This window comes from Myotis daubentonii, chromosome 2 (genome assembly GCF_963259705.1).
Source record: "Myotis daubentonii chromosome 2, mMyoDau2.1, whole genome shotgun sequence".
Lineage (NCBI taxonomy): Eukaryota > Metazoa > Chordata > Mammalia > Chiroptera > Vespertilionidae > Myotis > Myotis daubentonii.
The window spans coordinates 93212629-93225822 of NC_081841.1; the positions used below are offsets into that span (position 1 = coordinate 93212629).

At 40.6% G+C, this 13194-nt stretch overlaps 1 protein-coding gene across 1 annotated transcript in view; it reads right to left on the bottom strand.

Moving 5' to 3' along the window:
• Positions 1-1486: 1486 nt before the first annotated feature.
• Positions 1487-13194, bottom strand: part of TIGAR (TP53 induced glycolysis regulatory phosphatase) — a 29506-nt gene continuing 17798 nt past the window's right edge. The window contains exons 4-6 of the mRNA XM_059683838.1: positions 9202-9279; positions 5462-5572; positions 1487-3928 (exon numbers count right to left, since the gene is read on the bottom strand). Coding sequence (XP_059539821.1) covers positions 3497-3928; positions 5462-5572; positions 9202-9279 — 621 coding nt within the window. The 3' untranslated portion in view covers positions 1487-3496. The remainder of the gene's footprint in view (positions 3929-5461; positions 5573-9201; positions 9280-13194) is intronic.

Sequence of the window (13194 nt, forward strand, 5' to 3'; positions counted from 1 at the left end):
CTCACTGGAACAGAACCAAGTCCACAGACAGATGCCAGCAAATATGGGTGCATGGGGGTATGACAGTAGAATCATAAATCAACTGGGAGACTTCTAACAATGGTGTTGGGGTAACTGTTTCACGTGAAGAAAAATTAAAAAGTGACTTAGGAAATTATACCACACAAAAATAAATTCCAGGTGTGATTTAGCATTCAAAAAATCCTCTAAAAGTATAAGGAAAAAGGAGATTACTATATGGCCTCATGGTAGAGATGGCTTCTCAAGGCACCAAACTAAACCCCACAAACTATAAAGGACAAGATACATTGGTTTTGATTAAAAATTAAACACTATGGCCGAAACTGGTTTGGCTCAGTGGATAGAGCGTCGGCCTGCGGACTGAAAGGTCCCAGGTTCGATTCCGGTCAAGGGCATGTACCTGGGTTGCGGGCATATCCCCAGTAGGAGATGTGCAGGAGGCAGCTGATCGATGTTTCTCTCTCATCGATGTTCCTAACTCTCTATCTCTCTCCCTTCCTCTCTGTAAAAAATCAATAAAATATATTTTAAAAAAAATTAAACACTATGTCCATCAATAGATGAGTAGATAAAGATGTGATGCTTATATACAGTGGCATATTAGATTAGCCATAAAAAAGAATGGCATTTTACCATTCCAACATGGATCAAGAGGGTATAATGTTATGTGGAATTGGTCAGAGAAGGACAAATATATGATTTCACTTATAAGTGGAATCTAAAAAACAAAACAGAAAAAAAAAACAAAACTCAGAGAACAAACATGGTTGCCAGATGTGAGATGGGGGGTGGGCGAAAAAGGTGAAAGGGATTAAGCACAAATTGCGTCATGAAGACAGTCACAAGGATGTAAAGTACAGCATATGGATTACAGCCAATAAGTATGCATCGTGCCAGGTGGGCACTTAGACTTATCGGGGTGACCACTTCACTGTTATATGTTTAACTATGTACACCTGAAACAAACATAACACTGTATATCAACTGTAATTAAAAAATAAATTTAAAAATTAAAAAGATGCATAATAAAATGTAAAAGGCAAGTAAACTGGGAGGCATTTGGGATGTTACTCCTGAAACTCGTGAAGAAAAAGCCAAATAGCCCAAGCGATAACCAGGCAAAGAAATACACTGGTGCCATACCAGTGAGGAAGTCCTAATCGTCAATGCAGATGAAAAAATGCCCAGACCCATTAGGAATCCCAGAAAAGTCCAGGAAAGGAACAGTATTTTTCATTCACTATATTAACAAAGTTTCGTCCAGACAGTATCAAGTGCTAACGAAGACATGGAAAACAGGAGTTTTGGAACTCTAGTAAGGCTGCAAAACAACCATTTTGAAGATGGTTGAGCTCTTATCTACCCAGGGTGCACGTGTTTTATGACACAGCTCAGGAGACGCAAAAGGCGGTTTCTACAGCGTTGTGCCTACAGAAAAATGCTGATACACCTAAATGCCCACTAATAGAGACGACACAAAACGTGCATATTTATTCAGCAGAATACAGTGGTTATAAGTAGATTATACAAATCAAAATAGAGCCTCCAGACACAATGAGTGAAAATAAAGGATACAGACAGCTTGAAGGTATTTATGTACATTTTTGACACCAAAACAATATTATTTCCTTATACCAGGTAAAGATGTAAAGAATGGGTGAATACATAGACTCATTGTAGTGGTTGCCTCTGTAGAGTACAGAGGGGAACAGGACTGAGAATTGGTTACATAAGGAATTTGACTTACATCACAACGTATCTTAAAAGGGGGTGCATTACTTTTGGATGATGGAAATGTAGGCATCTGTTATTTGTACTTTTTGGTTACTTTGTCAAATTTTCATTTGCAGCCCACTTCCCCGGGTGTTCAACTGTGCTGTTCCAATACTGGTAGGAAAACTGCTGGAGCCCAGCAGAATGCTGAACTTCACACATTTCAATGATGTTCAAAGTAAAAGCTGACCATACATCATTTTAGCCTTAACCGGCAAACTTCAGCATTCTTTTCTTTTTCCTTATGTATTTTTATTGATTTCAGAGAGGGAAAGATAGACACATTGATGAATCACACTTCCTACCGGGGATCAAGCCCACAACCTGGGCATGTGTCCTTGACCGGATTCGAATCCTGGACCCTTCAGTGGGCAGGCTCTCTCCAGAGCCAAACCAGCTAGGGCTTAATTCTTTTCTAAGCTGAGACCCAGATCATTCATCAACATGCACACTGAAGAGCAGACTACGTTAAAGCACTTCTTCATTTAGATACGGATTCTTTGTTTGCTTATTTATTTTATTGTTGATAGTATTACAGATGTGTCCCCATTTTCTCTTTTGCTCCCCCTCCACCTAAACCCCAAAAGCCTGGGATAGATAAGAATTTTTGAGGGTCCAATCATATGCTTGAAATTAAGTTAACCAAAATCCCTTTTCTCCAGTGCCACCTGGTGGGAAGAGAGAGGCAATCTCATCCGTGCCTTCCACAAAACCCCCACATTTGCAGTTCTCAGAGTACTAGTTTTCTTTTTCTACGAAGCACCCACTTTTATTCTGAGGCTACTGTGCAGCACCCTGATAACTCTACTTTCTTTACAGCCTTTCTCAAACTGAACTCTCAGCCTACATATTAGACAAGAACTTCTGCATTCACCATTTCAAACCCTCTAGAGCAGTGGTTCTCAACCTTCTGGCCCTTTAAATACAGTTCCTCATGTTGTGACCCAACCATACAATTATTTTGGTTGCTACTTCATAACTGTAATGTTGCTACTGTTATGAATTATAATGTAAATATCTGATATGCAGGATGGTCTTAGGCGACCCCTGTGAAAGGGTCGTTCGACCCCCAAAGGGGTCGCGACCCACAGGTTGAGAACCGCTGCTCTAGAGGGAACAATTCCAACCGTTGATTTCTATATTAAAAACTAGTGTCATTTTGCTCTATATAAACTTGATGGTAAGCCTTTTTTATTTAAGGATTTTTAAAATATAACATCGACACTGTAAATATGCGGTGAGAATTATAAATAGTTCCTTCTTCCAAGCATGGCTGGAGATAGTACAAAACATACAGTATCTTACTGTGAGCCAATAAAATAAGCTAGGTTTTTCAGACATTAAAGGAAAATACCAACATTTTTTAAAAAGGGGGCAAAAAAAGAGTAACCAGATTACTAATCCCCCAATCTGCAATACTGCGTTCCTTCCTCCTTTTACAATCCAGAGACATAAGTAAGCAGGGTAGTAAAAATACTCTGGAAAATACCAATTGTACTCAGACAAATCAATTCTAAAGGGTTTTCCATTAGTGTTTTATGTGGCTATGATTCCATTTGAACTTAAAAACCTGCTAAATAGACAGCTTTTTTTTTTTAACTGTTTCCAATTTAGTGAGAGCAGAGGATGAAAATAAATAAAGTTAAAGGCACTCCCTCCCTCAGAGGCTCAAAACTGTTACAATTTTGGTGTGAGTTTAAATTTAGCAAGTTTCAGTCATTTCTTTTAGATGCTCCTGTAGATTCATACAAATACACTGAACTGTTGGTTTAACTTCTCTTTCTTTCTCAAAGTTTATGATGAAGAGACTAATCCCTGTATTGGCACTGACTGATGTAAGCTCAGATTTGCTCAGAGTTTCTGGTAAGGAACACTCAAGGTCATTCAGAAAATAACCGAACAGGCTTTTCATGTAAGCACCGTGACTCACTACTAAGACACTGGCTACTAATTCTGGAGCGCTGCTGTCTGAATTAAATTTGGAGGCACAGCTTTTTCCTAAAGGGAATATCTCTGCCAAAGAAGTTGCCAGACAGTTGCTTGGAGTTTCTAAGGAACACGATTCTTTTTTATCTGCTTCCTTCCAGATCAGTTGACAAAGAAATTCAAAAAAGTCTATTCCGCGCATCTTCACCTACAAGGAGATAAAGGGTGAAATAAAGTGACATTGTTGACTGTCTTAAAACATAAACATAAAGCCTGATTGGATTTTCCTAATGTCATAAAATACTCTTTCTTTTGTTGTTAATCTTCATGAAGATTTCTTTCCATTGCTTTTCAAAGAGAGTGGAAGGGAGAGAGGAAGAGGAGAGGCAGAGAGAAAGTGAAAAACATCAACATGAGAGAGACACATCAATTGGTTGCCTCCCAAACACACCCCAACCGGGGGCAGGGAGTGAACCTGCAATGCAGGTACATGCTCTTGACCGGGATTCAAACCTAAGGCCCTTCAGTGTGGGGGCCGACGTTCTAACCAGCGAGCCACACAGGCCAGGGCAAAATGCTGTAGATCTATGCATTCGGTCAGTAGTTCCATGGACATTAGTAAGTGCCCACCACACTTCGGGAAACTATGAAAGCACACTGGGGACAAAGAAGAGTAAGATACAATTCCTAATCCCTAGCTCAAAGCACTCACAGTCTAGTTAAGAGAATATGCAAGTAAACAGAAGCCCATAAAACAGTATTAACTAGGAGACTACATCTGACACTTCAGTGTACTTAGAACAAGGACCAAAAAAAAAATACTTTTCCTTTCTAAATTTATAGAAATTTTTTACATGAAAGTAATGAATGGGGGGAAATAATCAATAATACAATTCAAAAGCGGAACGGTCCAAAGAAAGGCAAGCCGGGTGATGCTGTCAGGGAGGCAGTAGAGGCCTGAAGATTTCAGTGTGAATGAGTTGCCTCTCAGGTGTTCTGCTTTCATTCTTGAACGTCACCACCTGCTTTCCTGACTACCACTACCACTGCTTAAGTTACTGCCTCATATTCAGAGTTTTCTTAACAGTAATATGTAATAACACACATCCTTTCCATCCACTATCAGCTATGACTGCCAACTTAAAATTAACGAGAAAGCCAGGGTAGCTTAGAAAGGAAAAAACGGCATCACACAGAGTTGTTTTATAAACCAAACAACTTTCAAACTGCTTAGCTAAAATTTAGAAACATCTAAATTACAAAAAAAACTCACAAAAAACCCTGGCTGGTTTGGCTTAGTGGATAGAAAGTCAGCCTGCAAACTGAAGGGTCCCAGGTTCGAATCGGTCAAAGGCACATGCCAGGGGTTGTGGGCTCGATCCCCAGTAAGGGATATGCAGGAGGCAGCTGATCAATGATTCTCTCTCATCATTGATATTTCTCTCTCTCCCTTTCCCTTCCTCTCTAAAATCAATAAAATTTAATTTAATTTAATTAAAAAAAGGAAATTACAAAAAATGTCAGGTCCTGACCGGTATGGCTCAAAAGGTGATGTGTTTGATTCCCTGTCAGGGCACATACCTAGGTTGTGAGTTCCATCCCTGGTCAGGGTGCATGTGGGAGGCAACTGGTCAATGTTTCTCTCTCTCTCCCCCTTCCTCTCTCTAAAATTTTTTTTTTTAAGTCAGATTTCAGCTACTGTGACATTGGCTAGTTCATCACATGCCCCAGGGCTACGTACCTGATCTAAGGTCTCTCCTCCAGGTGGTGTGAACCCAGGGCATTCTTCCCCAGCTTCTTTGGCCATTGCCCTCAGCTCACTCAGCCCCTTGCCTTCTGCAACCCCATATTTCTGCAATATCCAATAGACAACAGTGCCTCCAGTTAACTTGCAATATAACAATTAAGTACAAGTTTATGACAAATTTAGAACAAGCATCCTCATGAAGAAGTGTGGTTTCCTTCTACTTACCCTATTATATCACTGAACTGCTAATTCCCCACAATGATAATGGATTACTTGCATAATAAAATATTGAAGGAGACAAACCATTTTTTATAGTTTGCACTGATGATACCAGAAGAGTCCAACAACACCATCAGTCAGAGTCCAATAGTAAAATATTATCTACACTAATAAAAGAGAAAAATGGTAATTGGCGTACGATGATACCCTTTTCATTGGCTAATCAGGGCTATATGCAAATTAACTGCCAACTATGATTGGCAGTTCAAGGGGCCGATCCTGCGATTGGAGGGTGATGGGGGTCAACGCCTGAGGGCTCCCAGTATGTGAAAGGGGGCAGGCTGGGCTGAGGGACACTCCCCCCCCACACACACCCAGTGCACGAATTTCGTGCACCGGGCCCCTAGTTTTTTATAAGAGAATAGGCACATTTTTCCAGGTGCTCTTATAATCCTCAAGTCCAACTTCTAACATTCTCAGTTATATCTGGAGTAACCTCTATTACAAAGAGGAACATTAATTATCATCACTTGCTTTGCTTTTTTAAGAATGGAAACACCCATTGGTTCAATATTCCAAACGCTACGCTGAAGCACGGTAGGCAGGAAGGCCAGAGTGAAGAAGAGCAGGGAGACACGTAGCTCCCGCCCCTGAGGAGATGGCAGCGTGGTGGAGACACTAGCCTAGGAACGGCAGGAAGTGCTGTGATGGAGGGAAACACCGACACAGACACATACAGCAGAGACATCACTGAAGGCCCAAGCCTTGGGGTGGGTGAAGTGGGCTAGGTTTAAGGCGCAAGTATTCCAGGCCGAGTGAGGAAAGAGCACAGGCTGTCTGGGCGAAGCCAGATGCCAAGATCTCTGAGAGACACGTGAACAGAGGTCCAGAACGTAGACCACAGAGCCCAGCGGCCTCGATTTTCATTGAGCTCCGCAGTAAACTAGCTCTGTTGCTCCGAGCACGGGCTTGACCTCTGTGTGCCTTTGTTTCTGCACCTGTAAAATGGGGCTAAAACATGAGGTTTTTGAATCTTTACATCAGGTTGTTGCAAAGATTAATAAACTGGCAGAGCTTGCAACAGGGCCAGAATGTGATGAGCACCATGTAAGCGCTCGCTAATATTATTAAACTGGCCACCAAGCACCAGGGAAGGGGAAGGAGGAAGGTGGAGACAACAGGTCAGATCCCACAGCACGCGCACAGACAAACAGGTAAGAGCTTAGACAACCTTTGAAGACAAAAGGGAAGTAGCAGACTCTTGTATACAGGTGTGCAGCAACCCAATTTTCCAAAGATTACTCTGGCTTGTGGTGTGGACATTGGATTGAAAAAGGAGTGCAGTGAACAGGAAAACCTAGGTGACAGTGATCTAGGGGACAGAGGACAGTGAACTGCAGTAGATGGCAGCAGTGGGTTTGCAGAGAGAGGAAGGATTCAAGAACTATTTAGAGGTAGAATTGACAAGAGGACCGATGTGCAGTGTGAGGTAGAGTGAAGAGTCAAAAATAAACGATTTGAACTGGGTAAAGCAGGAGCCCAATAGAGAGGAGAGTGTAGCTCACTGAGCAGGAAGTAGCTGGGGGGCATTCATACAGAAATGAACAGTAGGCAGTTTGATACAGTTTAGGGATCTAAGCTAAAAGTACCCATTTGGAAATCAGCTCATTAGCAGAAATCATAAGAGAGGATGTAATTACTCAGGGAGAGAGCGAAGAGATGGTACAGCCGAATGATCAATAACACTTGCTACTCCTTGATGATGACAGGCCCTGTTTGGTGTTCACTGAATTCAAGGCAATTTTGTTTACCATTTGAGCAAAATGAGCCTTTCCAAGCAGCACATATGCTGGAACTCTAGTATGTATGTTGAGCCATAACAGAGAACATAAGCACATTAAGTAAAGTAATTCTTTAAAGATGTCCTAGCCATTCTGCTACATTTCTGTCTGGTTATGTAAGAAATCCCAGGGCTGGCAGGGGCGTTAGGTGTTTTATAGGTCAGAGTTATAGAGCATAATAAAAAGTCTTCTAGGAGACCTGGAGCCAAATCTCAGATGTGAAATTGTTCTACAGCTTTAGCTAAATCACAGTTTCAAAAGATTCATTTCTGGTATCTAAAATGGGCTACTTATGCTTAAAATCAGGCAGTAGAACTGGGAAGCTGAGGGAGGGAGGTTTTCAATTTTATTTTAAATTTTTCTGTACTGTGTTAAATTCTTTTTTAAAAAATATATATTTTAATGTGTTTTTTTTTAGAGAGAGGAAGGGAGAGGGATAGAGAGTTAGAAACATCAATGAGAGAGAAACACTGATCAGCTGCTTCCTACATACCTCCTACTGGGGATGTGCCTGCAACCAAGGTACATGCCCTTGACCGGAATCGAACCTGGGACCTCACAGTCCGCAGGCCGATGCTCTATCCACTGAGCCAAACCGGTTAGGGCTACTGTGTTAAATTCTTACAAATATACCTTGCACTTTTATAATTTAAGATGTATATCATATGATTTCACCTGGCCGGGAGATGCAGTTGGTTGGAACATTATCTCATACACCAAAAAGGTTGTGGGTTCTATTCCTGGTCAGGGCACATACCTAGGTTGCTGCAGGTTCGATCCCCGGTTGGGGAGCATTCAAGAGGCAACCGTTCAATGTTGCTCTTTCACATCTCTCTGCTCCCCACCTTCCCCTCTCCCTCTCTCTCTCTCTCTCAAAAAAAAAAAAAAAAAAAAAAAATCAATGAACATATCCTTGGGTGAGGATTAAAAAATTTTTAAAAATGTATATCATGGCCGAAACTGGTTTGGCTCAGTGGATAGAGCGTTGGCCTGCGGACTGGAAGGTCCCAGGTTCGATTCCGGTCAAGGGCATGTACCTGGGTTGCGGGCACATCCCCAGTGGGAGGTGTGCAGGAGGCAGCTGATCGATGTTTCTCTCTCATCGATGTTTCTAACTCTCTGTCTCTCTCCCTTTCTCTCTGTAAAAAATCAATAAAATATATTAAAAAAAAAAAAAATGTATATCATGATTTTAATCTATATATCTATATATACTAGAATATGCTAATTAACTGGGACACTGTGGCGGGTCGAACGGACAGAAAGAGGTTGCACACGGAGCGTCAGGGGCGGGGCGCAGGGGCCTCCCCGCACCTGGGCTGGGGGAGGGCCTAATCAGAAGTGGCCGCGGCTGCTTCAAGGGCCAGAGAGGGAGGCAGGGCCGACCAGCAGCGGTGGTGGCTGCTGCGGGGCCCAGGGAGCGAGGCAGGGCCTGACCGGAGACTCGAGGGTGTACAGTGCTGCACAATTTCGAATCGCACGCTGGGCTCCTAGTAGTTAAATAAGATACTATCTATGCTATCTCTGAGAGTATGTAACAGTGACTATTACAGCACAGATTCTCAACAAATGTTAGCTGTTTCCATACTTCTAGCAGTAATTAATTTTTAGCCATATGATAACCTGAGGTAGTTGTTGATGACTATGGCAAAGAATAATACATAAGCTACTTACTCTTTCTCGAAGTCTTGAATCATACTTCACTGTCATATGTTGGCAACATTTGTTCTTCTCCAAAATCCCATGCACTGTCTGAAAATCGAAAGATAACTGTTTCTCTTCTCATAAAAATAATCATTCTGGCCAAGACATCAAAATAATACATACCTTCTTAATGAATAAAAAAGAACTAGAAATCATTTTCCTTTGTAAAAGTTACCTCTCGGTACTGCTCATCCTTTCTCTCTTCATGACAGATTTTCATATTTCCTTCTACCCTAATTTCTAATTCAGCAGTCAGCAAATTATAGGCTATATAGACCATCACTTTTTGTGAACAGTTTTATTAGAAAACAGCCATTTACGTATTGTTTAGGCTGCTTTCACAGTACTACGCAGAGTTGAACAGCTGTGACTGAGACCACATGACCCACCTAACTTAAAATACTTACTCTCTGGCTCTTTATAGAAAAGGTTCTGGTTCATTAATCTCCATTCAGGGTGTCTAAATTGCTGTTAAACCCAATGAGTCTTAATTTTAGTAGTATTTTCAGTTCTAGAATTTGCATTTGATTTTTGTACTTTCCTGTTCTCTGCTGAAATTCTCAATGCTTTTACCTCTGCATTAAATGGTTATTTTAAAGCCTTTGTGTGATAACTCCCATTATCAGCTAACTGCCATGGCTACTTCTGTTGCCTTTTGTACTTATTTATTTTTGTTTCCTTCTCATTGTGTGCTTGGTTACTTTTAATGGACAAGGGACAGTGTATTTGCAAAACTAGTAATTTAAGTCCACAACCAGCCTTATTTTTTAATACCCTACCCACAAATTAGACATTATCATTGTTACTGTTTTATATTATAAATAGTTGTTTATATTGACCTAAACCTTTACTAATTTCTTTGCTCATTCTTTTCTAAAACTCATACGTTCCTTTTGGAATTATTTTTCTTCTCTTATCCTGTGAAAGTTCTTTACTTTCAAGCCTATTTGTCTGAAATGCTCTCATTTCACCTCCACTAGAAAACATTTTGCTGGATATAAAACTCTAGGTTAATCCTACTGTCTCTCAGCATATTAAAAAAATTACTGATACTGTCAAATTGGTTGATAGCCTAATATTGGTGTTTAGTACATGATACTTTTCCTTTCTATTCTTTGGAGTTTTGCAACATAAGACACTGGGTGATAGGGGAGGCTAGGGGACTGTCTAGGGCGGGGGGATAAAATGGATACATATGTAATACCCTTTGTAATACTTTAAGCAATAAAAAAAAAAAAATAAAAAAATAAAAAAATAAAAAAAATAAAGAAAAAAAAAAAAAAAAAAATAAATGTAGATGTAGAGTTTTCTTTATGCTGTGTTTTGTTACACTTTCTGGATCTGATAATTTGTAGAATTATCAGCTTTGTCCCAAGAAACCTTTATAAAGATTTTCCTCGTTTTCTTTTTTTCTTAATTTAATTTTTAATTGTTGACATTATAGATGTCACCCATTTGACCCCCTCCATCTAGACCCCACCCTCCCATCCCTCTGGCCCTCACCACATTGTTGTCTGTGTCCATGGAGTATGCACGTATGTTCTTTGACTATTCTCTTCACCTTCTTTGATCCCACCTGCTGACCTCTCCCCCACCCCCAATCTGTCAGTCTGTACCATGTATCCATGTCTCTGGTTCTATTTTGTTTGTCAATTAATTTTTTTCATCAGGTTCCATATAGAAGTGAGATTATATAGTATTTTTCTCTGACTGGCTTATTTCCCTTAGCATTATAATCTCCAGGTCCATCCATGTTGTCATAAAAGGCAAGAGTTCATTCCTTTTTACAGCCACATAGTATTCTATTGTGTAAATATACCACATCTTTTTTTAAAAATATATTATATTGATTTTTTAACAGCGAGGAAGGGAGAGGGATAGAGAGTTAGAAACATCAATGGGAGAGAAACATCGATTAGCTGCCCCCCGTACACCCCTGCACTGGGGATGCACCTGCAACCAAGGTACATGCCCTTGACCAGAATCGAACCTGGGACCCTTCAGTCCGCAGGCCGACGCTCTATCCACTGAGCCAAACCAGTTAGGGTGTACCACATCTTTTTTATCCACTACTCTACTGATGGGCACTTGGGCTATTTCCAGATCTTGGCTACTTATCTATACTAATAATAGGTAATATGCTAATTAGACCAGACATCTTCCGGACGTCCTCCCAGACAAAGCCACGGTGGTGGGGCTGAGGCAGATAGAGGCAATCAGGCAGGCAGAGAGCGGTTAGGGGCAATTAGGCCGGCAGGGGAGCAGTTAGGAACATCAGGCAGGCAGGCAGAGGCGGTTAGAGGTGATCAGGCAGGCAGGTAGGTGAGCGGTTGGGAGCCAGTGGTTCTGGATTGCGAGAGGGATGTCCGACTGCCGGTTTAGGGGTCCCGGATTGGAGAGGGTGCAGGCCAGGCTGAGGGTCCCCACCCCCATCCCATGCACAAATTTCATGCACCAGGCCTCTAGTTGCAAATAATGATGTTATGAACATACAGGTACATATATTCTAATTGGTGTTTTGGGATTCTTAGGAAATAGTCCCAGAAGTGGGATCACTAGGTGAAAAGGTAGTTCCACTTTAATTTTTTTTAGGAAACTCCATACTGTTTTCCACTGTGCCTGCACCAGTCTGCATTCCCACCAACAGTATACTAGGGTTCCCTTTTCTCTACATCCTCACCAGCACTTATTGGCTGATTTACTGATGGTAGCCATTCTGGCAGGTGTGAGGCAATATCTCAATGTGTCTTCTGTGGGTTTTTATTTTTTAAATAGAATTTTTATAAATTTAGCTTTTAGGTTAGTTCTATAATCAATCATAAGTTAATGTTTGTGTTATGTGAGGTAAGAGTCAAAGCTCATGTTTTTCCATATGGATAGCCCAATGTTTCAGCACCTTTTATAGAAAAGATTACCCTTTCAATCACTAAATTAGCTTGGTACCTTTGTCAAAACCCTAAACCAAAAACAGTCAAAAAAAATAACTGACCATAAAAATATCGTGCTATTTTAGGTCCCTCAACTTTTGCTTGAGAGAAAGTCTTTATTTCACCTAATTTTTCAAAGAATTTTCACTGGGTAAATATTTGGGAAAATTTTAGTCATTACTTATTCAAATTATTTGTTTTAACCCTCATACTCATGCCCCACTTCTCTTTTGGGATTTCAACTACATGTAAATTAAATTGCTTAATGTCATACTATACTTCTCTGAGACTTTTCAATGTTCCTTTTCTAGTCTTTTTTCCTTTTTACAACTTTAAAATATTGTTTCTATGTCTTCATGTTCACTGATCTCTTCTTCGACAGTATCTATTCTGCTGTTAATTCTATCCCATAACATTTTCATTTCAGAATATTGTATTTTTCATCTATAGAAGATAAATTTGATTCTTTTATTCTCTATTTCTTTCCTCATTACGTTCCTCTAAGGGTAGTTTAGCCTCACTTATTAAAGGTGTAATACTATGACAACTCTACTCTATGCTCTATGCATTCAATGAAATCTCTCCACTTTAGCTGATGGGAAATCAAATTGAGCTCTAGGAATTGTTCAGCTTACAACTTCCCCAGCAATTGCTCTCCCCCCTGAAGTTGTGTTTTGTCTGGCCACAGGCAGTTACACCATACACGTGTGCAAATTAAGTCCACCAAAGATTCAAGGGGATCCCTACACACATTTCTACACTTCTTTTTGTGCAGCTCTCTCTTCCAGTACTCTGCTCCATAAATGTTAGTTACGCCCTAACTGGTTTGGCTCAGTGGATAGAATGTCGGCCTGCGGACTAAAGGGTCCCAGGTTCGATTCCGGTCAAGGGCATGTACCTTGGTTGCGGGCACATACCCAGTAGGAGGTGTGCAGGAGGCAGCTGATCGATGTTTCTCTCTCATCGATTTTCTAACTCTCTATCCCTCTCCCTTCCTTTCTGTAAAAAATCAATAAAATATTTTTTTAAAAAAATG